Below are 22,736 nucleotides of genomic sequence, written 5' to 3' on the forward strand. Positions count from 1 at the left end.
TACAGTGGTGGGCAGAGGGAGGGGTCCGTTCGATGCACAGCATTGTCTGAGCAAGGAACACGATGATCCCGAGGGGGAGGAGACTGCCGGGCGGAGGCCCCGAGGCTGGGGGTGTCTTTCCCACGAGCTCCAGTGCAGGCACCTCGGCTGGGTCTGGGGGCCTGGCTTCTGGCCCTGCCTCTGCCACTGTGACCTTGAGCGAGTCTCCTCCCTGTCTGAGCCTCAGTTTCCACATCTGGGAAGAAGGGTGCATGAGACTGAAGGAGCCTTTCAGGTCCCCTCTGTCCAGTTTTCCAGGAGCTCAGTGAAGGGGGTGAGGGTGGGGCCTGCCTTCGAAGAAACTCCTCTTCAGGCCTGGCAATGGGTGCCAGGTGGTTTTCTTCTTCCTCCGAAGCTGGTGGGTGGCTGGAACTCTGGATTGCCATGGACTTAGGTGGAGATGGAGGCCGAATCTGGGGTCTTTGTATGTGACAGAGAGCCCTGACTAGGGTTGACCACTGCCTGAGGCCTAGGGAACTGACCTAAAGATGACCCAACCTCAAAAAGTAACTTCCTGGAGGCCAGGGTCAGGGGCTGCAGAGGAAGGCAGGGGGAGGCAGGTCCTGTGGCCGCGCCTGCCTCAGTGAGGCCTTGCCCCTGGGATTGCCCAGGGCTGCAGCCTGCGGCCTGTGCCCGCTGCGAAGGGAGGGGACAGAGTCCCGACTGCTACTGAAAGCCCCAGCATTAAAGGCCATAGTGGCCGGAAACGTATGCATTGATAAAAAGCTCTTATCCTCGGAGCATCTTCCCTGGCACCAGCTCCTGCTGCCTGCCTGCTGCTCACCCGCCAGCTCAGCCCTCAGGGCAGGCATGGAGGGGCGAGCCCAGTCTAGCTGAAATAGGTCCATTGGGGCACCCCTCCTCGATGGGGCAAAACTGAGGCAGCCCTCACATTCCCGGGAAAGGTCCTCTTCCTGCATCTGTCTTCTTATAAGTGGGCCCCTGCCTCAGGCCTCCCCGGCTGCAGGTGTTCCCAGGGTTGGCGCTGCAGGTCCCTTTCCTTGCTCCCTATGACCTTGGGCTTCTGCCTGTGGCCCTTAGCATATTCCTTCACCTGCTGCCAGAACTGAGTTTAGAAGCTGGCTCTCATTTACAAGCTGCAAACTGTGGGCACGGCTCTGAACTTCTTTTGAGTCCCAGTTTCTCCATCTATAATACGAGGACGCCTACCTTATGGGGTTGTCAATATTACATGAGATACAGCATAGCAGGTGCTCACGTGGTACTTTCCTCAGCCTCCCCAGCCCCCGACTGCCCTTCCAGGAAGTACTGATACTCGGGGGAGTGATTCCCTAGGGATCCCCGGGGTAAGAAGTGTCCAGGGAGCTCCGCTCAGTCTAGAGATGGGGTGTGTGTCTGCAGAAGCAGCTGAAGGAGCCGTGCAAAGGGAAGGCTGGCCGCCATCTCTGACCCTTCCCAGCCTCCCTCTCCAGGCCCAGTGTTTATCCCTCCGCCGCGGCTGCTGACACACGTTGCTGACACCCGCCCAGTCTGGCCCTGGCCCCAGGCGCGGAGGGGCGGCAGGCCGCTGGCAGCCTGCCCAGGGGAAGCCACGGAGCCAGCCCGAGGGCCCGGCGGGAGGAGGCGGGGGGCGCCGCCTGACGGGCTGGCGAGGCACCTGTGTCGGGGCGCAGCTGCGTTTGCCCCCCTGCTGGGGACCCCGGCTCCGCGGTGCTCCCTGAGGCCGGGAGTCCCCGGGCAGGCGGCAGTGTGTGACGAGAGGATATAGGTGAGGGCTGGAGCCCTCGGGGCAGGGTCCCTGCTCACGTGCCTGTTCAATCCCCCCCATCCACCTCCCCGCCCCTACCGCCCCCCAGGCCGCAAGTTCATCATCGCCAACGCTCGGGTAGAGAACTGCGCGGTCATCTACTGCAACGACGGCTTCTGCGAGCTGTGCGGCTACTCGCGAGCCGAGGTGATGCAGCGGCCCTGCACCTGCGACTTCCTGCACGGGCCGCGCACTCAGCGCCGGGCGGCCGCGCAGATCGCGCAGGCCCTGCTGGGCGCCGAGGAGCGCAAAGTGGAGATCGCCTTTTACCGGAAGGATGGTAGGCGGGGCCGCGGGGGCGGGGCCGCGGGGCGGGGCCGCGGCGGGGGCGGTGCGGACCGGGGATGGGGGCAGCTGGAAAATGGCCCGAGCCTGGGCGGGTTCCATAGTTGCGTGACCCCAGCTGGGGTCATTGCAGTGGGCCAGGTGGGAGACCAGGGCTGGGCACTGGGGCTGCAGGGCGGTCTGCGTCTTCACCTCTCTCCGGCGGGATGGTTTTTCGGGGTAGCCAGGGGGCTGCTTGGCTGTAGGTCTGGCTCCTCTGGTTCCTTCCTCCCTGGGCAGATGTGGACATGAGGAGCTAGAGGCGGATGGGGCCGGGATGGCAGGTGCGTGCGTGGACAGAATAGGTCAGACTGGCGGCTGGGCGCTGACCTCTGGTCACGGGCCTCTAGGGACCCTAGCAGCCAGCCCCTGCCGTGTGCCTAAGAGGTCTGGGGAGAAGTCACTTAGGGCCAGGGTGGGGAGGGCTGAGGACTAGCTCGCTCTCTGCTGCCCTTCTCCTGCCCCCTCTCTCTTCTGCACTTCAGCTGCACCTGGCATGAGGTGTGTGCCTCTTCCCAACCCCAGTTCCCTTTGTCTCATCTGTTGAGGCCCCGCCTGCCCTCCCTTCCTGCGCCAGGTGTCTCGGCTCAGCCACCGCCTCCTAGCTCTGCTGCTCTGGGCTTCCGGAGATCAGATAAACAGAGCTCTGGGCGGGGCTGCTCCCACACGTGTCTGTCCTGGCTGGTGGGCTTTGCTCTGGAAGTTCAGTGCACAGGGCTTTGGGAGGTCTGCAGAGGGCTAGGGAGGTGGCTCCAGAAGGTGCCTCTGGACCGCCCATTGGTGCCCAAACCTTGCTGCTCAGTGCTTGCGGAGGAGCATTTGCTGAACTCAGGGTCTTGCAGACAGAGCAGTGAACGCCACACGGGGTTCCTGCCTATAGGGAGCTGACCTGCTGGAGCGCATGCTCTGTCTCCCCCTGGGGGTAGGCAAAGTGAGCCAGCAGCCAGGCCCCTGGCCCTGCCTCTTGGAACCTCCTCTCTATGCACAGGGTTGGCGGAGGCCGCCCTGGAAAGGCTTGTGCCTCCCCGATGGCCCTGCTTTTGCAGGGGTGCCCAGCCTGGGACCTCACTGCACACACAGCATAGAGGGGACACGGTGGGAGAGGATTAGCTTACAGCACGTGGGGGTTCTGGCTAGGAGGCAGGGGCTGCAAGAATGGATGGAAACTCGGAAGGCAGGGCCTCGGTCTGCCTTTTCACCGATGTCTCCCAGAACCTAAACCAGGGCCGCGTTGCTTTTGTATCTGCTTGGCCATCTAGTACTAGCTAACATCGGTGGGTGGCTTCTACGTGCTGGACACTGTGCTACTAAATGTTTCACTTACATTATCTCACAGAATCTTCACAACAACCCTGGGAGGTAGATATAATTTTTTCTCCATTTATGGATGAGAAAACAAGTTTGGAGAAATTAAGAAACTTTTCCGAAGTCACACAGCCAGTAAGTGGCAGAGTGGCGAGTGCAGCTGTGTCTGTCTGATCAGAGCCTCCCCACTCTGCTTTGCTGTCATATATGTATTAACAATGACACCAACTAGTTACAGGGGTATCTACAGATTCGAACGACTTCATGTACAATTTTATCTGAAAGTTGCAAACCGTTGGTGGAATGAACAGAATGTGAATACATTAAGTCTAATGTTCAGGTCTGACACCAGAAATAATGTAATGTAGGGCCAGGTTGGTTACTGTCTTGAACCTCTTTCTAGTTCTGGGATAATGTATCTGCTCGGCCCCTTGGCACCAGGGGCCTGAGTGCTTTGTCTGCGTGGTAGTGTGTGTGGAGCAGGCCTTCCTTCTTTCCCCAGGTTGGCTCCTTTCGGGGAGGATGGCCAAGGGACCCTTTCTGCAGGGGTGCTTGGAATCTTGGTGACCTTGAGGATCACAATCCAGCTCACTCAGTTACAGATGGAGAAACTGAGAGGCGGAGGTCCAGTTACCAGTGAATCAGTGGAGGGAGTGGGACTAGAACCCAAGCCCCTTGCCCGGGTTCAGTCTCTTTGCCCCGTCAGGTTACAAGTCCAAAGGAGGCTGTGACCCAGAAAATCCTGTGCCAGTCATCTCTGCCCCCCCCCCCCCCCGCCCCCCTTCGCTGCTCTCACACTTCCCATGGGGCCAGGTATCTCCTGTTGGCCAGCAGACTGGCCCGGGCCCTCAGGTCATGTGAGTCCCACTTGTCCTGGCACTGGAGCCTAGGAAGCGGACAGATTTCCTCCGCCTCCCCCGTCTGCCGTGAGACGCTGGGTCCCTAGGGAGGTTCTGTGTGGCCTGACCTGTGCTGTGTGCGTGTGTGCACTAGCTCACACTTGCGCCCGGGCAGAGGAGGGAGGCAGAGGGGTAGAATGCCAGGGCCACCTCTTGTTTCTGTCCAGGCCTTTCTCAGGGTCTCTGCCTGGGCCAGCCACGGGGGAGTAGGTCCCTGGGCTTCAGCCCCAGGGAGGTGGGTGGCTGGGCAGGAGGCGGGGCCTTTTGCTGGCAGGCGCCAGTGCGGACAGCTGTGCTGTGTCGGTGCCTCCGGCCCAGCTCTGTGCAGTATCAGGGCCTGGAGCCAGACAGCTCCGTTACTTAGTTGCTGGGATTGTGGGGAGGCAGGGAGGCTGGACTGGGGGTGTGTGGGCTGGAGGGAGAGACACAAGGTGCCAGGGACCTGCTGGCCCCGCGTCCATGCCCCTTCACATCAGGCCCAGGATTAAAGTGGCACTGGGGGCAGAGCCAGCTAGTGTGGGGCTGGCAGGCAGTAACATGGCTGCTGGGCCCTGGGGCCTTGCCTGGGCAGCAGGTGCTGCTGGAGCACATCTGCATCCCCACATCGCTGGAGGGGTGGCCCGGGATCCCTTTGAGCAAGGCTCCTCCTCGCTTGCTGCCCTCCTCTGCCGGGCCTGGCGGAGGTCCCCCCTGCTCTCTGTCCCTGGGGTCCCTGGCCCCCCTGCTCTTTGTTCCCGCTGTCTCTCTTCGCCCCACCTCCTGCAGCGCTCAGCCTGTCTGCCTGTGCCCGTGGTCTCTGCTGCTTTCCTCTCCCCAGGGCTCCCTCCCTGCAGACACCCTGTCCCCTTGGTCTTATCTCCTCCTCCCTGCATCTGTCTCTCTTCTTTTTCCCACCAGCCCTCCTGAGCCTTTCTCCCTCTGGGCTCTGTCTGGCTCCCCCATACCTCTGCCTGCACTGGCCTGGTCTCCGTGTCCCTGTGTCCCCAGGAGCCCATGCGTGGGTGGAGATAGGGGTGTCTCTAGAGAAGAATCTGTCTGCTTCTCTGCTCCAGCTGCAGGCTGGTTGCCATGGTAACAGGGTCAGAGGGCACCCACTGCAACAGCTGAGCTGTGGGTTGGGGAGGAGTGGGGACCAGTGGGCCAGCCTGTGCCCTGGATCCCCCAGTGCCTGTGGGGAACCTGAGCCCCAGAGGTGGCCCCATACCAGCTGGTTTATGGTTCCCAGATTCAGACCCCAGCTTATGCAGGCGCTGCTGGCACCAGTGACACTCCTATGGGCCTCCCTTGACCCTCCACACACCCAGGCCATTTCCCCATCTCCTCCCATGCCCCTCCTCCAGCACAGCTGACCTCTCTCCAAGCTCAGACCCCCACCCTCCTCCACCCTCTCCAGGCCCATGGCCCTCAGGCCCAGACCCCTAACTGCAGTGTGCTGTGTGCAGAAGCCCCGGGTTGGGATGCTGGCGAGGCGGCCCCAGGGTTTATTGAGCTGGGCAGGCAGGGCGGGACCCAGGCTGGTGCCATCCTTGAGATGGGAGCAGCCCAGATTGAGCACCGAGGACAAGGTTAGACATAGGGAGCACTTCTCTGGAGGGGCGGAAGCCATCAGGGGCTCCCTTCACCTTGGGCCTTCCAAGACAGGGCAGGTGAGAGCACCTGCTTGTGGCCAGGAGGCCAGGAGGCCAGGAGGCCAGGAGCGGTGCCCAGGGCTCTCCCCACTCAGCACCTTTCCTCAAGGCTCCAGGAGGAGACATTCCGGAGTGGGAGCAGGGTGCCCTGTTCACAGTTCTGGATGGGTCTTCCCGCCCCTGGGGCAGAAGTGAGGCAGGCCTGCCAGGACCGAGGGGTGTGGGCCACTCCTGCACACTTGGCTCTGGAGAGTGTCAGGAGGGCGGCTCCTCCGTGTTGTGTCTGCTGTAGACCCCAGAGAGGAGCTATGTAAATATTTGCACAGAGCGGGCGGGATGGGAGCAGAGTTTGGTGATGGCCTTGGACTCTAGGGAGGGGGGCCAGTGTGGGGTGGGGGTGAGACTGGTGAGACTCAGCATGTTTTAGCCCAGAGGTGGCTTCCAGGGTGTTGTGACAGGTTCTAAGAAACCCCTTTCACACTTAAACAACTCCCCACCCCCCCAACACACACACACACACACACACACACACACACACACACACACACGGTGCCTCAAATACCTCCATTAGAGAACCTTTTGCTTGAGGGAGAATGAGTCTTTTTCTTTAAAAATACATTCTCTCTCATCACCCCTCCCCCACGTGCAGGGAGGAACATGGAGTTATCTAGCCCCTTCGTGTGTGGGAGCTTAACAGAAACTTTGCTCCCTGCCACGGAGGAGGGCCCTGGGGTCAAGGCCAGAACAAGGAGAGTGGAGGGGCACCTGGGCAGGTGGTTAGTACAGGAGAGGCCCCTCCTGCCCTGGTACCTACAGGTCTCCATGCTGTGGACTGTTGGCCTCGAGCAAACCTCTCCTTGTTTAGGTGACATGAAGCGCCTGAGGGCTGGGCAGTGTCTTCTCCTTGGCCCGCCGTCTTCCTTGTTCACAGCTGTGGATGAGGTTGCCATGCCAGACTTCTCCCACCAGACGGCAAGCTCCGTGAGGGCAGACAGCAGTCTGTTCAGTTCTCTGTTGAATCTGTGTGTCTAGCAGTGGGAGCTCAGTATATGCTTGCTTGCTTGCTCACTTAATGAATGAATGAACGAATGAAAGAATGAATAAGGTGGGCAGGGTGTTGTTGCAGAAGCCATACACTGGTGTCAGTGACTTGGGAGCAGTTTCTGGCCCAGTTATAGAGCTGCTGTGTGACTTTGGGCAAATCACTTTCCATTCTGGGCCTCAGTCTCTCCCTCTGTGAGGGATGAGGATTAGAGGATGGGGAGGCTTCAGGGCCAAAGAAAGGTGGGCCAGGGAGAGGTTGCCTGAGAGGCCTAGGAGTCCTCCAGCCCTGCTGTGTGTGGGGACATGGTGGGGTACAGAGAAGGTATCTGGGACTCCCAGCCCCTGCCCTCCCCAGAGATGGACCGAGGAGGCTTGAGTGGTGGAGCAAAGCTGGGGGAGGTGGCGGTGGCAGCTGCCTGGGCCGCACTCACAGGCACAGCCCTTCCATTTTTCAGGGAGGGAGGCATGCTTTTTGGCAGGTGGTCCTCACAGCCCTCCAAGAGACAGACTTCCTCTCCATCGTTTCACAGGAGGGAAACGCTTGCTCAGAAAGGCTAGGGGACTTGCGCCTGTTGACCCAGCTGGTGGGCACCTGAGTGGGCACTGGAACCCAGTTTTCCTCTTTCAGCTCTAGAGCCCTCCCACGTGAAGCTGGAATTCTGCCACACCAGCTGTCTTGCCCCAGAGAGTCCTTTGAGGGCACAATGGGTTCAGGGCCCCAAGAAGTGTGGGTGTCAGCTCGGTTCCAGAGCCACAGTTCCTCATTGGCTAAGTGGCGTCCAGCGCCTGCCCTCCCAGGTACTGAAGTTAGCTGAGCCAGGGTCTCAGCACCCCTGTGCCCCGTTGCCCTGTCCTGCAAGGGACCCTGCCTGTCCCAGCTCCTGCCTCTCCCTCAAATCATGCAAACACGATATTTGTGTTATTGTTTTCGCCTTCTCTTTCCCTTGCTTTTTTCCCTTTTGCTCTCATTCCCCAGTCCCATTACCCTCCCCGTAGGCAACCATTGAAATGTACTTCCTGTGAATATGCTGCTTGCATATGTTCTTGCAAAATGTGTGTTTTGTCTGGATGCGTATAGGTTTAATTTATGTAAATGGGATGTGCTAGCTGTTGTGTTCTGGCACTCACTCTCCTTACGCAGGAGTACGCCTGTAAGTCCATCCAGGCTGTTACTTGACATCTAGTCTGTAGCTTCATATTCTGTGAGGCGAACCCACCTAATTTCCTCCCAAGGAGGGCCCTCCACAGCGTCTCCCTAAATAATGCTGCAGTGACCATCCTCACCCGTGGCCCCTTTTGGTCTCATGTGAGGGTGTCTTTGAGATACATCCCCAGAGGTGGAATAGCTGGATCATGGGATCTGTGGGCACCTAATTCAACTAAGTATTGTCTGACTGTGTACCAGCTTGGCTGCCACCATCATCACCCGCCTACACAGAGCACGAGGCTGCTGTTCCGCCATATCTCCGCCACACCTGGCATTGTCTACCTTCCTAAGTTTTGCCAGTCTAATAGGTGAAAGGGATATCTTGCTGCTTGAATTTGCATTTCTTTGGCTTCACATGAGTTCGTGCATCCACCTCATAGGCTGGACAGCCTCTCAGCTTACTTTCCCGTCAATCACCTGCTCATATCCTTTGCTCACTCTTCCACCGAAGCCACTGTCTTTTGTTCTTGGTTTGCAGGAGTTGCTTGTGTATTCTAGAAATGCAAATGCCTAGTTAAATATTCAACATACATATCCTGGGCATTATTTCCTGCTGAATCCAGATACTGCAAATGTTTTCTCCCATTCAGTTGTCTGTTCAAGTTATCCAACAGAGATACTGAATTTTGAACAAACACACTGCCTGAGTTTTAGCTTTGTTTGAGCTTTTGAAGTTTTGTTGAAGAAATTCTTCACCATCCGGAGGTTGCAAAAGTCGACACCCCCTTCTTCTATTTACTTAATTGTTTCACCTTCCTCGGTTGGGTCTCGGATCCATCCGGAGCCTACCTCTGTCTGCGGTGTCGAGGAGGGATCAAGTTATGTTTTTTTCCATGTAGTGAGCCAATTTTCCCAACATGACGAGTAAACAGCCTGTTCTTTTCCACTGGTGTGTGGGGCCCCTGTACCACCAGTTAATTACCCATATATCCTTGGGTCTGTTTTTGAGCTTTCTATATTTATTTGTTCCAAATATTTATTTGTCTGTTCTTGCATCAAAACCACATGAAAAAACAACAACAATGACATTTAGTATATCTTAGCATCTGGAAAGGCACATCTTTCCTCTCTATCCTTTTTTTTTAAAAATATGTTTTTATTGATTTCAGAGAGGAAGAGAACGGGAGAGAGAGAGATAGAAACATCAATGATGAGACAGGATCAATCATTGATTGGCTGCCTTCTGCACACCGGATCAAGCCCACAACTCAGGCACGTGCCCTTGACCGGAATCAAACCTGGGACCCTTCCGTTCGCAGGCTGATGCTCTATCCACTGAGCCAAACTGGCTAGGGTTTTTCTCTCTATTCTTCATTCTAATGGTTGACATAGGGGTTTGTGGGCTTCTCTTTTTCTTTATAAACTTTCAAAAAACTTTTATCAAGTCCCTGCAAAGAAAAACCCCACTATAATCTTGACTGGAATTAGATTGGTTTTATAGCTGAATTTGGGGAGACCTGACATCTTTATAATAATTTTCCTATCCAAGGGCCTGGATTATCCCTCCATTTATCAGATCATTTCTGTATCCTTTATTAGTTTAAATCTTTGCCCCCCGCCCCCCCCCAAAGGCCTGTGCATTCCTAGTCAATTTCTAGATATTATATCCTTCTGTTGCTGTTATGAAAAGGGTCTTCTTTTGGAACACCTATTTGAATAGCTCCATGCTGGTGGAGAGAAATGCTGCCCATTTTTGTGGGCTGACCTTGTACCAGGCAGCTGTATTGAACGCCACCATTTGTTCTAATAGTTTATCTGTTGATTTGGTTGTATTTTTAGGGAGATGACCCTATCATCTGCACATAATGCCGGTTTTCTGTTTACGTTCGGGTCATTGTCGTATGTTCTGATGCCATTAGAATGTTCCACTGGACTTTTCAGGAAGCTTTCATGTGTGCTGTCTGTGGTGGCACGTCTCAGAGTCCTGTGAGGTGGTCGAGTTCTGGAGGGATTACAAGTCTCGGTTGAGTGATTGAGAAGCTGTGGCTGATGGAGAGCTGGAGTTAGGGAGAGATGTTCTCCAGGCACCCCAGGCTTTCTGGGGCACGCTGGGGGCTAACATGAGGCACAGTTCTGGAAGCTTGCTGAGCCTGGGGGAGGGCAGGACCCCCAGGTTGTCTCCTGGTGGACACGTCTGTGTGGGGTCATGGTGAAGCAGGCTGGTAGGGGTCTGAGGTTCAGAAATCCCACACCTGTGAGGCTCCTGCTCCACTGCTCCCCAGGTTCCTGGGCGGGCAGCCTCCATGTGCCATGCTAACTGCTGACCAGATTTCATAACACGTCAGCAAAGATACCGCCTGATTCCCACGGTGGTCCTGACTGCTGTCTAGACTCTGATGGTTTGAAATGGACAAATTAGGTTGTGAAGGGACAGTTGGTACCCTTGGATCTGGAAGAGCTTCGAGGGTGGGAGATGGCCCTGTTCACACACACCTGCCATTGGCGCAGGTGGAGGCCTCAAGTCCACCAGCAGTCCTCAAGCACCTGCTTCCCCAGTACTTCCTTCCAACAGCCCAGCCCTAGCCTCAGGGCTCTGACTCTGGGGGAGGGAGGAACCTCACTCCAGAAGCCAGTATGCAATTATCTCCCAAATTAGGGATATCGTTTTAGAAGAGTTCTCAATGAGAAACATCCATGGGGGCTGGATGGAGCAGTCAGGGAAATCTTTGTGGAGGGATCCTGCAGAGCCTAGAGGATGGCTGAGTTGGAGGAGAGAGGGTCAGGGCTGTGGGGAGTGGGAGGCCCGGTGAGGCGGGGGTGCCCTGTAGGCCAGCCCACTCCTGTCTCAGGTGTCTGTGTGCAAGGATTGTTGGGATCCAGAAGGGCAGATCCTGAAGGATTCTCAGCGGGGACGGACTCCAGGAAGTCGGAGGAGGGAGGTGAAGCATGCAGGCCTTGGGGAGGAAGGGAATGGATCCACGGAGCAGCTTTCTCCGCCTGAGCACAGCCTTGCTCTACCGCCTCGGGCTCATGGGGAACAGGGCCGTGACTCCACGTTAGAGACCAGGAGGCCGTGCCCCCGAGGGGTTGGGTGGCACCCAGAGGACTGGCGCAGGGCCGGGCTGGGCCCAGAGCTCTTCTAGAAGAAGCTCTTCTCTTGAGACTATCACTGTGGCTGGGGAGGGGGAGATGATGCAGGCAGGCCACAGGCAGTGGGTTTTGGGGGGTCTAGATGACTGGCCCCCCGAGACCCTCTATATGGCCTCTAACTCCCTAGGAAGGTGTTAGACAGGGAGGGTGGTGGAGGTCTGTCTGGGGATGATGCCTTTTTTGTGTGAGTCGGGGTCTGGACCCTGGCTTTCCACTCCTGCCCTGCAAGTGAGTCTTCCCCAGGGTGTCTGCCTCGCAGCCCCTGAAGATGGCCTCTCTCTCCCCACCCCCTCCCCACCCCACCATCTCACACGCACTCATTCACTGGCTGGCCTCTCAGGCTCCCCTACTCTGTCCCCTGGTCCTGCAATGTCCCTCGCTTCCCTAGGCCCCAGGCTGCCCATGAGAGCCGTGTTAGTGACACGATGGCCCCCGTCCAGGAGTCGCTCCTTCTGCATCTTCCTGTCGCCGCCACCAGGCTAAATATAACCTGACACTGCACAGCCCTGCATGAAGACAGCGTCTCTGCCTGGGGGCGGACAGGGCTGATGGGGCCCCAGCCTCCTGCCCTCAGCGTGACTTTGGGCTCAGCTCCTCTTGCTGGGAGCGGGACAGGGAAGGGACCAGGGCTAGGATGGCTGCCTCCCTGAGGTCACCTTCCTTGCAGGGCCCTGTTTCGTTACAGCTCTGGATGCTTCCACAAGCCATCTGTCATCTCATCTGGCGGCCAGGGCAGGAATCGCTCATCCCTGTGGTGCCCCCAGGGAGCCTGAAGCTCAGAGAGGCGGACGACCTGCCCACAGTCACACAGCACTTGCTCAGGTCTCCTGATGGCTGGGCAGATCACCTCTGCTCCCCGGGCCCGTCCCTCTGCCTCGGTTATTCTCTCTTCCTCATTTTGCCTGGGCTCTGGATTGGGGTCCTGTTGACTCTGGCGTAGTGAGGGCAGGTGCCAGGCCTGTGTGGTTTGTGCTGCCCAAACGCTTGACATTGGTGCCCTCAGTGACTGCTCGTGGGGCATGAAGGAGCATCATGACCTGTTTACAGGCAGAGGGCTGACTTGGGGTTTGCTGAAGGACACTCCGAATCCTTGCTGGCCCCTCCACCCCTGGCCACACCGCCCTGATGGATAAGGCCTGGGAGTGATAAGCTGAGTCCAGGGGTGCCCAGAGGTGGGAAATCCAGTTTGGGACCATGAGTGGGGCCCCGGTTGGGTTGGGACACTGGGCAAGATGATGCCCAGGGTTGGCAGCAGATGAAAGTAAGCCAGCACTGGGTTCTGATGAGCGACGGCACCCTTCCCTGGGGACAGGAAGAGCTGTACCTGCTGCACCTGGAATGTGTGCAGGCCTGGTTCTCCCCCAGGGTCCCTCTGCTGTCCCCTCCTCCTCTCCTCCTCGGTGACCTTTGGTGAGCTGCATGGCTATGTCTACTTTCCTGTCTCCATCCCACAGGACCCAGGGTGCCCTGAGCTCCAGGAGGCAGGCGAGGGCTGGGCACTCAGCCTCCCCACCCAGAGCCAGGTGTCCTCAGCTTGGGCTGGGGGTTGGGAGTGTGAGTAAGGGCTCTTGGCATCAGCTACAAGAGCCAGGTGGCTCGGGGCCTCTCCACTGGGGAGACCCAGCCACCTGTCTCTCCCTCTCCTCCTCCCAGGATCAGGACTTCCCCTGAGTCCCGCTCTGCTTCACACATGTCATCCATTCCTCCAGCCTCCTGGGGTGGGCGTGACCCTGGGGCTGGGGAGGGGAGGTGACTTGCCCAAGGTCATTCTGACATAAGGAGCAAAGGCTATTTGACTCCACAGCCCGTGTCCCTCCCCTTTGCGTCGGGGAACCCCACATCCTATCTGTGGGCAGAGCCGGGGCTGGGGGGAGCCCGGGGGTGGGAATTCTGCTCCCCTCCACCCCTTCCCTCCTTCCCAGCGCGCTCTGGTGCTGGCTGCCTCGGGAGTGTGGGCCGCGCCTGCCACGGTGTGGCTCTCCGCGGAACTGCAACCTCACGCAGCTGGGCGGGCAGAGTCAGCCTCTGCTGGGTGCAGGGCAAGGTTGAGGGAGGAGAGCAGCGAGTGGGGGCCAGGAGCAGGACTGTGGGGGGCAAGGCACTGTATGTGCTAGTGCCAGCATGGGTCTCCCAGAAGCAGCTCAGCCACCGACTGCCAACATTTCTGCTGTGTGAGGGTCAGAGACCACCTGCCTGCAGGCCTGACAGGCTCCTGCTATCCCTGTGCCCCACCCCTGACCTGGGTCTGAACCTCAGCTGCCCTCAGGGACCCCCGCCCCCCATACTCCCAACCCAAGACGAGATGGGGTCCATGGGGTCCGCTGGAAGGCCTGGCTGGGGGTGAGTGATGTGACGCTCACTGAAGACCCAACCAACCAACCAACCAACCAACCAACCCTCCGTCCAAGCGAGCAGGGGCTGGGCAGGCAGAGCCTCAGAGAGCCCCGAGTCCGCTGCCCGCTTTCCTTCCTTCTGTGTCTCCTTGAAAATAGCAGCTGGCGCCTCCTCTCCCCCTGCCACGTCCCGCAGCCACCAGGCAGGGCTCCAGGTCACATTTTTGGAAGAAGCTGGGCTTTGACAGGGTTATTTGAAAGGAAAAATTCCTTGAATGTCACAAAGGGAGAGAGGGCCAAGGGGGCTCTGTGTCTGAGTGTGTGTCTAGGGGCAGGGGTGAGCTGAGCTGCAAGGAGGCTTCTATTTGGAGTTTCTGCAGCCAGGCAGGGGGTGGGCTGGCAGAATGCAGCTCTGCCCTCCCTCGCTGAGACATCTGAATGGAGCGGGCAGGGTGCGGAGGCCTCAAGGTCAGAATCCCCAGGCTGTCCTGAAAGGTTGGGCTTTTCCGGGTTCCAGACTCAGGACTTCTGGGACAAGTTCCTAGTGAGGAATGAGGACCAGGAGCCTGGATGCCTGGGGTTCTGGGGCTGGGTGTTTGGGATCTCCAGGGCTAAGGTTTCCTGGTCTCTGGCCTCTCTAGTCCAGATCAGGGCCAGTCCCTGTTCAGGCCGCTGTCGGCCATCACCATATTAGGACATGAACTCTAGGCGGGCTGTTGGGTGCCAAACAGCCTCCAGCTGGGTCTGGCCCCCTGCAGCTCCCAGCACCACAGCTGTGCTTCAGTTGGGCCATTTCAGAGGCCGGAGGTCAGGGGACAGTAGAGGCTGCTGATGGGAGATCCAGACAGAGCCCCCAGCTTAGGTTCTGAGGGCTGGGCCAGAAGGGCCTGGGATGAGGTGAGTAGAAGGACCTCAGGCAGAGCGGAGAATCCCTGCCAGCCCCTCACCTGGTCCGGCCTCCCCTTCTCCCCTCCCCACTCCGCCATCCTGTTTCAGTTGGTTGCAGAGGATCTGCTTCCACAAGATGAATCCCACGGCTGTTAGAACTGCTGTTCTGCAGGAACCAGGCCCTTCACGCCTGGTCTGCTCGGCCGTTGCCGTCGCACTCCCCACGGCTCAGCCACCAGGGCCTGTCCAGAGAGCCTCCAGGTTGCTGGCCCCTCCCTTGACTCAATCCACCACCGATACTTCCTCTCCACCGCTCTCCATCAGCATTGCCCCATCACTAGCCCCACTGGCCAATGTCTGCTCCCTAGTGTTTGTTCTAGGTGCTAGGCCAGCAGAGGGGACACAGACACTAGGCCCCTGCAATTCAGAGAAGACAGATGAGCAGGTGGACAAGAAAAGAAGTTTGTCCTGAGAAGAAAGCATGATGAGGGATAAGCCTGGTGCCCGCAGGGAACATGGAGAAAGAGGAACAGGATGTTAATATGAGCATCAAGGCCTTCTTCAGAAATTGGCAGAGGAGGGTGAGGGGCTGTGGGCTGGACAGGGAGCAGAGGTGGATGGGGCACATCCGGCCTGGTGGACTGGCCTCACCTGGTGGCCAGACAGAGAGACTGGGAGAGAAGAGAAAGACAAGGAGCCCAGCCAGCGTGGCTCAGTGGTTGAGCATTAACCGATGAACCAGGAGGTCATGGTTCAATTCCCGGGCAGGACACATGCCTTGGTTGTGGGCTCGATCTCCAGTGGGGGGCGTGCAGGAGGCAGCTGATCCACAATTCTGTCATTGATGTTTCTCTCTCTCTTTCTTCCTCTCTCTGAAATCAATAAAAAAATATTTTTAGAAAAAGAAAGACAAGGAGAGACAGTGATGCAAGATTTAGGAGCAGTGCTTCACGGCTCTTTGGTGAAGGATCACTTTTCTTTATTTCTAATACATCACACACCTTTGTGAAGTACAAAATCACATGCTTGGACATCGTGGCAATGTTGAATTGCTTGAAGGTTTTGGAACTCTTGCTCTCAACTTTGAGTGTATCTTGTTGTGGACCGACTGGTGGGACTAATGCAGAAAGAGCTGGGACTAATGCAGAGAGAGCCAGGATGGGGACAAAGAGCGATCCCTAACCCGTGTGCAGTGTTCAGTGTACACCAGGCATTGCTCTAGGCCAGGGGTCCTCAAACTTTTCAAACAGGGGGCCAGTTCACTGTCCCTCAGACCGTTGGAGGGCAGGACTATAGTTTAAAAAAAAACTATGAACAAATTCCTATGCACACTGCACATATCTTATTTCGAAGTAAAAAAACAAAACGGGAACAAATACAATATTTGTATTTGCATGTGGCCCGCGGGCCGTAGTTTGAGGACCCCTGCTCTAGGCCCTCAGCATGTGTTGACTTCATCTTTGCAACTTAGGCCAAAGGAACTACTATTCCCACTTTATAGATGAGGAAAACGAGGCACAGGAAGGTTAACTAAGTTGAGCATAATGCATAAATGACTAAGTGGCAGAGGTGGGATTTGAACCCAGAGACCCTGGGTCTAAAGTCTGTGGGCTTAATTCCCACACTGCACTGCTGTGTATGTGTACCCCCACGTCCCGTGTGGTTCAGGGTTCAGGATCTGGAAGAGGGGCCGCACACAAATGAAAGAGACAAGAGATAATAATTTGGAAATTGGGGGGCCAGGCAAGAGCCCATCCCAAGAGGATGGACTCCGCTTGTGCGCAGGCCTTGCCATCCTTTTATTCAGTTTGGGATCCATCCATAGCCCTTAGACAGGCAAGTTCCAGTAACAGAGAGACTATCTTATCAGTAAGGATTTACGTGACTATCTGGTGGGGAAGTTGCTTCAGCTTCCATTGTCTCGACTAAACAGTGGGTACATAGCTCTGACCTTTGCCAGGGCTCAAGGGTCACCAGTATTCTGGGCTCCTTGTCCACACCTCTCCGCTAGAGAAGACAATAGGCGGCTTCCCACACACTGCCCGGTGTGAGGGTCACAAGGATACATTGAGAGGCGAGGGAGAGTGAGAAGACAAGGTGGAGGCAGAAAGGAGCTTAAGCCAAGGTGAGGGAGAATGCACCCGGGGAGAGGGCTAGAGAAACAAGACAGGCGGAGAGAGAGGGAATGCCTGGCCACCAGCAAGTCGGAGCAGGTAGACTGAGGTCACAAGCTCGGTCTGGCTGGCACAAAGCTGCAGGGGGGAGGGGGGTGGGAAGGAGACTTGGCAAGGAAGGGGCAGAACTGTGTGTGGCCTTGGGGGAGGCAGACGTGGACGGGCCCCTTCAGGTTTCTGCTCTGCCCATCAGGGGCCTTGGTGCCACAGTGGCCGTGTCCCCCACTCCACAGGGAGCTGCTTCCTGTGCCTGGTGGACGTGGTACCCGTGAAGAACGAGGATGGAGCTGTCATCATGTTTATCCTCAACTTCGAGGTGGTGATGGAGAAGGACATGGTGGGGTCCCCGGCCCATGACACCAATCACCGCGGGCCCCCCTCCAGCTGGCTGGCCCCAGGTAAGTGTAGCCACACTCGGACTGGTGCAGGAATAACGAGCTCTCCCTTTTCTGGGGCCCTGAGGCTCCCCAAGGCCACTCCCCTGCAGGAAGGAATGTGTGTGCGGGGTCCCTTCAGAGGTTACCGAGGACGTGGCCTGGTCTCATCTGGCTCAAAATGAACAGACAGGGATGGAGTGACGGCGCCACAGGTCCTTAGATTGCACCTGGTGTCCTAGCTTCACCTGCTCAGGTTTCCACCGCAGCATCCTCTGGGCGTGGTCCTCTCTGCTGCCCAGGGTTAGGGCATTCACCCTTCCAGACATTCTGGCCCTTTGCTCATCAGAAGGCCCCGTCTCTCAGGGACCCAGATGTCTTTCTGGGGAACTTCTGCCCCTGGTCCTTGTTCCTGGACAGGACAGCTCCCTGGTGTGGCCTGGGCTAATTGAGGAGAGAATTTGAGGGAAATGCTCACCGTGGCTGGAGACATGGAACCCTCACCTCATCCCCCTGTGACCCAGGCGCAGACTCCTTTCCTCCCCGCTGTGGCCTCTTTGGGTTTAAATCTCATTTGCCCTTTAGGGTCATGGCAAGGAGTCCACCCCGTGGTCTCTCAAGCTCTAACCTGGCAGTGTTAACGCTGGGGCCATCTGCAAGTTGGCGGGGTCTGGCAAGAGGGCCTGCGTCGCTGCCCGTTTGGAGGCAGGCCCCCCAGGCACCATGCGGCCTCCAGCAGTCACAGTGCATCACGCCTGCGTTTCCTGCCTCGCTAAGGGGAAATGCTGCCCGCAGTGCAGTCGAGTCACCAGCGGTTTGAGTAGAGCCCACTGGGGTATTTGGCTCAAGAAATAGTAGTTTATTATTTTCAGAGCCTAGGATAAGATCGGGTCCTAGAATTTTCTGAGATGAGTGGAAGTCGGGTGGAGGGGTGCCCACTGCCAGGCTCCCACTCCCCACCTTCCCCTTCTGTTTGGCAGGGGCTCCGGCTCCTGGGCCTGCCCGCTTCCGGCCGCTCCTGACCCCCGCCAGACAGCTCCCTTCTCCCCACAGGTCGCGCCAAGACCTTCCGCCTGAAGCTGCCGGCCATGCTGGCGTTAACAGCCCGGGAGTCCTCGGGGCGGCCGGGTCGCACAGGCACTGGCGGCGCGGGGGCCGCGGGGGCGGTGGTGGTGGACGTGGACCTGGACCTGACGCCCGCGGCGCCCAGCAACGAGTCGTTGGCCCTGGACGAGGTGCCGGCCATGGACAACCACGTGGCAGGGCTCCGGCCCACGGAGGAGCGACGGGCGCTGGTGGCCCCCAGCTCCCCGCCCTCCTGCGAGCCAGGCCCGCACCCATCGCCCCAGGCGCCCCAGGCGCAGGGCCTCAACCCCGAGGCCTCGGGCTCCACCTGCAGCCTGGCCCGGACCCGCTCCCGGGAGAGCTGCGCCAGCGTGCGCCGCGCCTCCTCAGCCGACGACATCGAGGCCATGCGCGCTGGGGTGCTGCCCCCGCCCCCGCGCCACGCCAGCACCGGTGAGGGCACCTCCCCACCCGCCACCGGTGAGAGCATCTCCCCACCGCCGCCAGCCGGCCCAGTTCCAGGGCCGTAGCTTCCTGGTCTCCGCCCGTCCAGGGTGCTTGGGGGATGGAAACCCCATTCGCGCCTGTTTAATCCCACTGAATGCCCATCCGTCGCGGTTCATTCCTGCACGCTCAGAGCCTGCGGGGCCCGTGAAGCCGGCTCCCGCTGGGGTCCTGGAGCAGGGGTGGCCTGGGGGAGTCTGAGGGGCAGGACAGCATCTGGGGCCCTGTCCCTACTTGGCCCTCTGGCGGGGTCTCAGTGCCCTTGAACAGAGCCCGCGGGAGGCTCCTCCTCCTCTGCGTCTCCTCTGCCCCAGCTCTTGAGCTGGCTTCCATGACACACTGACCCCCATGGCCTGGCTCCTGCAGGCCTGGCCTCCACCACAGTGTCATGCCGGCCCCTGCCTGCCACCCACACCCCACTCTCCCCCCACCCCAGGGCCATGCACCCCCTGCCTGCCACCCTGACTCCGCTTTCCCCTCACCCCAGGGGCCATGCACCCCCTGCCTGCCACCCTGACTCCGCTTTCCCCCACCCCAGGGCCATGCACCCCCTGCCTGCCACCCACACCCCACTCCCCCCCTCCCCCATGGCCATGCACCTCCTGCCTGCCACCCTGACTCCGATTTCCCCTCACCCCAGGGGCCATGCACCCCCTGCGCAGTGGCCTGCTTAATTCCACATCAGATTCGGACCTCGTGCGCTACCGCACCATTAGCAAGATCCCCCAAATCACCCTCAACTTTGTGGACCTCAAGGGCGACCCCTTCCTGGCTTCGCCCTCCAGCGACCGGGAGATCATAGCACCCAAGATAAAGGAGCGGACCCACAATGTCACGGAGAAGGTCACCCAGGTAGGTGCCCAGTCCCTGGCTCTCCCCTCAGCTTGCAGGAGCTCAGAAGGGGTGGTTGTGGGCTGTGGTTAAAGGTGGGGAGGAGGGGGGCCACAGTGAGGGCCTCTTGAGGGTGGGCAGACCTGCTGGCTAGGGGTGGGGGGGCGGATTTCAGAGCTGGGGTGAGAGGACAGACAGTCTGGGAGGTCCTGGAGAAAGGGAGACTGGAGGGCAGGTGGCTTTGGGACAGGATGGGTACAGAGAACAGGTTGGTGGGGCTCAGGGGGACAGTGCAGTTGAGGCTGGGTACCTGAGAGGGTCAGGGTGGGTGGGAGAAGGCAGCCACAGGGGCATGACAGGGTCTGCTCTTAGGGTGTCATGAGGGGAGTACTGAGGGGCAACCAAGAGGAGGCTTTGATTAGAAGGGGCCACAGGGGTCAAAGTTGGGGGTCCTGATTCTTCTAGGCCAAGGTGATGATCCAGGGAGAGGGTGGGGACTGGTGCTAGGGGCCAGGATGGCCTGGAAGTGCCCACCCCTGTTCCCCAGCAAGGCCGGGAGGGGAGGGTATGGTGGTGGGTGTACAGATATGGAGTGATCAAGTCCCTGACTCTGGGGGCTGTGCCCAGCACTGCCTGGTGGCAGGGCCAGCCTTGTCTCCTGCCCCTTCCCGGCAGCAAGATCGCCTGCATCACCCTCACTGCCCAGTCCATTCCAGATCCTTCCTCAAGTCCTGGCAGAGGGTGAGAAGCCTGGGACAGGGGGCTCCTGTCCCTTGCCCGCCATGCCGCAATCCCCGTGGCTGCCTCCTGCCCCTTCCACAGCAACTCCCCTAGTTGGCCCACGTGCGAGCCGCCAGCACCGGCCTCCTCAGCCCTCCCCCTGGCCCTGCTCCCACTGCCTCTGGCTCTCTGGGCCCCTGCCAGGTCTCCAGCCCCTTGGCCTTGAGTCCAGAATGTTCCCCCACACCCCAGGCCCCATATCTGGCTGCCTTTCCCTCTCCCCTCTGGCCGCTGGCTCTGTTATTCCCACCTGGAGCCCTGTTCCTGGCCCTCAGCGTGCGCTTCTGTGTACTTGTGGTCTGTGCGTGTGCGTCTATGTGTCCGGTGTTCCTGGCTCTGCCAGTCTCTCCATCTCTGGCCGTCTGTCTGACTGGCTGGCTGGGTACTGGACTGGCGGGCGGGGGTGTTGGGGAGACCATTAATCTGTGGTGACAGGCCGGGCTGCTGGGGGAGGGGGAGGGGTGCGGGCTGCAGGAGCGGCTGCAGCAGGAGCCCAGAGCGGCTGCGGGGGAGGGGGCCGCTGGCCGGGCTGGCGGGGTGGGGGTGGGGACGGGGAGGAGGAGGGGCGGGCCCAGGAGCCGAGGTTCTGACCGCGGAGCCGCCACTGGGCTGGCGGCCGGCAGAGCGCAGCACCCTGGCAGCCGGGCCTGTACCAGGGGGCCATGCGCAGCCTGAGCCAGGCGGGCTGCTGTCCACGCTCGCTGCCAGGGTGACCCCAGCCCTGGGGCCCAGCCCCAGCAACCCTGGCTTCATTCCAGAGGCTGCCCTGGGAGCCAGGCCGCCAGTCTCTGGGGCGCAGCCTGGGCTGGGACTGCTGCTGGGGCGCAGGTGAGGCGCTGGCTGGGCTCTCGGGCCCCAGGGCAGGCAGGCTGGGGGGAGCCAGGTCCTCCATGGCGGCCTCCGCCAGGAAGGCGAGCGGGACTGGGGCTCTGCAGCCCAGGGCCCAGAAGGGCCGGGTCAGGCGGGCCGTGCGCATCTCCAGCCTGGTGGCCCAGGAGGTAGGTGACCCCCCAGCCCCTCCCTCTCCCTTCCAGGCTGGGGCACTGATTCAGGATGCAGCCCAGAGGAGCGACTCTGGCTCCAGGCCGGAGAGAGCTGCTGAGAAGCAGGACAGTTTGGGGAGCCAGAGGGTCCGCAGCCCTGCTCATCCCACTCCTGGCTCCAGGTTGCTCTTCCCCAGGCCTGCTGGGCCTGGCAGACAGTATTTTTCTTGCCAGGACTTTCCTCTCCGAGGGCCTCCATGGCCCATACTCTTCTAGCTCAAAATGCTCTGGGAGGGGAGGAAGAGTAGGAATAAAATGGGTGCCCAGGGAGGAGGGCGGGAGACGGAGGAGAGGAGCCTGCCTCCCCCTCCCACCACACTTCCCGCAGTGGGCAGCGGCCAGGCCTGGCCTGGAAGCCATGGGCTCCACTGCTCCTCTTCTCCACGTGCTGGGGGTGGGCCAGTGGTGGTGAGGGAGGCGCGGGCTGCTTCAGTGGTCCAGGCTTTGGGGCTGGAGTCTGAGGAGGGCGGGGTCAGAGGACAATGGATGCGGTGAGGGTAGCTGAACTGAGGCACCTGGCTCACCTGGGACAGCCTGAGCTGCCCCAGGTCCCCTAGGCTGATGACTCTGTAGGTACCTTCTGGGAGCCACCTTTCCATCCCATGTCAGAGAGCCTGGAGCAAGCTGGGGAGGGCGGCAGAGGGGGTGTTGGAGGTGGCTCAAGGGTGCGTCTGAGGATCCCACCGCTGCCACCACCACCTGGCAACACTCTCTGCCTTGGCTCATGTGCTCCTCCCAGCTCGGGGACAGGTATGGGGAGACTCCTTCCCACCCACAGGTGAGGATCCAGGATTTGGCTTAAGTGGGCTTCGGTATCCTGGGGGTCAAAGGAGGTTACACACCTGGCCCAAGGCCATACAGTACACTGGTGGTTGCAGAGCTGGGCCTGGCTCCCGTGAGATGAGGTCTGCAGGTCCAGGGCTTGTGTCCAGGCTTGCCCCTGGAGTGTGCGTGTGTGCGTTAGGGTGGTGGTGGTCCTGCTGTGGGCAGACCTCAGGGACTAGGTCTCTGTTATCAGGCGTGGTTTTGCCTCTCAGGCACTTGGAGAAGACCCATGGGGGGGGTAGGGGGCAGTTACCTTATACCGTCCCTTGTCTGCAGGGGCCCCGGTCAGTTCCTTTTTTCCCAATCCCCACCTGACCCTGGAAAGGCCACTGCCCCATGCTCTCTGCCTTAAGGAGCAGGCAACTTGGGCTGAAGGCAGGGCAGAGTGGGGACCTGGAAGCCTCACGCTCCCTCCCCTGCCTTGGCCCCAGCTGCTCCTTCCACCCATGATGTGCCTTTGGAGCCCTGTGGCCAGCCCAGGGTGGACCAACCCCTAACTATTGCCTGTCTGAACTTCCAGTTACTTCTTCTAAGGCGATGTTCTCCAAACAGTCCCTTTGGTGAGGGGGGGCCCAGGGGATTCCCAGCTGGAATGTGAGTAGGACTCTTTGAGGC

At 59.3% G+C, this 22,736-nt stretch overlaps 1 protein-coding gene across 1 annotated transcript in view; it reads left to right on the forward strand.

The window, feature by feature from the left end:
* KCNH2 (potassium voltage-gated channel subfamily H member 2) overlaps positions 1 to 22,736 on the forward strand; it is a gene marked incomplete at its 5' end in the record, with an annotated part of 32,219 nt that overhangs the window by 946 nt on the left and 8,537 nt on the right. The window contains 4 exons of the mRNA XM_081102108.1: positions 1,857 to 2,087; positions 16,933 to 17,097; positions 18,127 to 18,591; positions 19,283 to 19,494. Coding sequence (XP_080958234.1) covers positions 1,857 to 2,087; positions 16,933 to 17,097; positions 18,127 to 18,591; positions 19,283 to 19,494 — 1,073 coding nt within the window. The remainder of the gene's footprint in view (positions 1 to 1,856; positions 2,088 to 16,932; positions 17,098 to 18,126; positions 18,592 to 19,282; positions 19,495 to 22,736) is intronic.

The sequence above is a fragment of the Myotis nattereri genome, assembly GCF_964212035.1.
Source record: "Myotis nattereri genome assembly, chromosome: 11".
Taxonomy (NCBI): domain Eukaryota; kingdom Metazoa; phylum Chordata; class Mammalia; order Chiroptera; family Vespertilionidae; genus Myotis; species Myotis nattereri.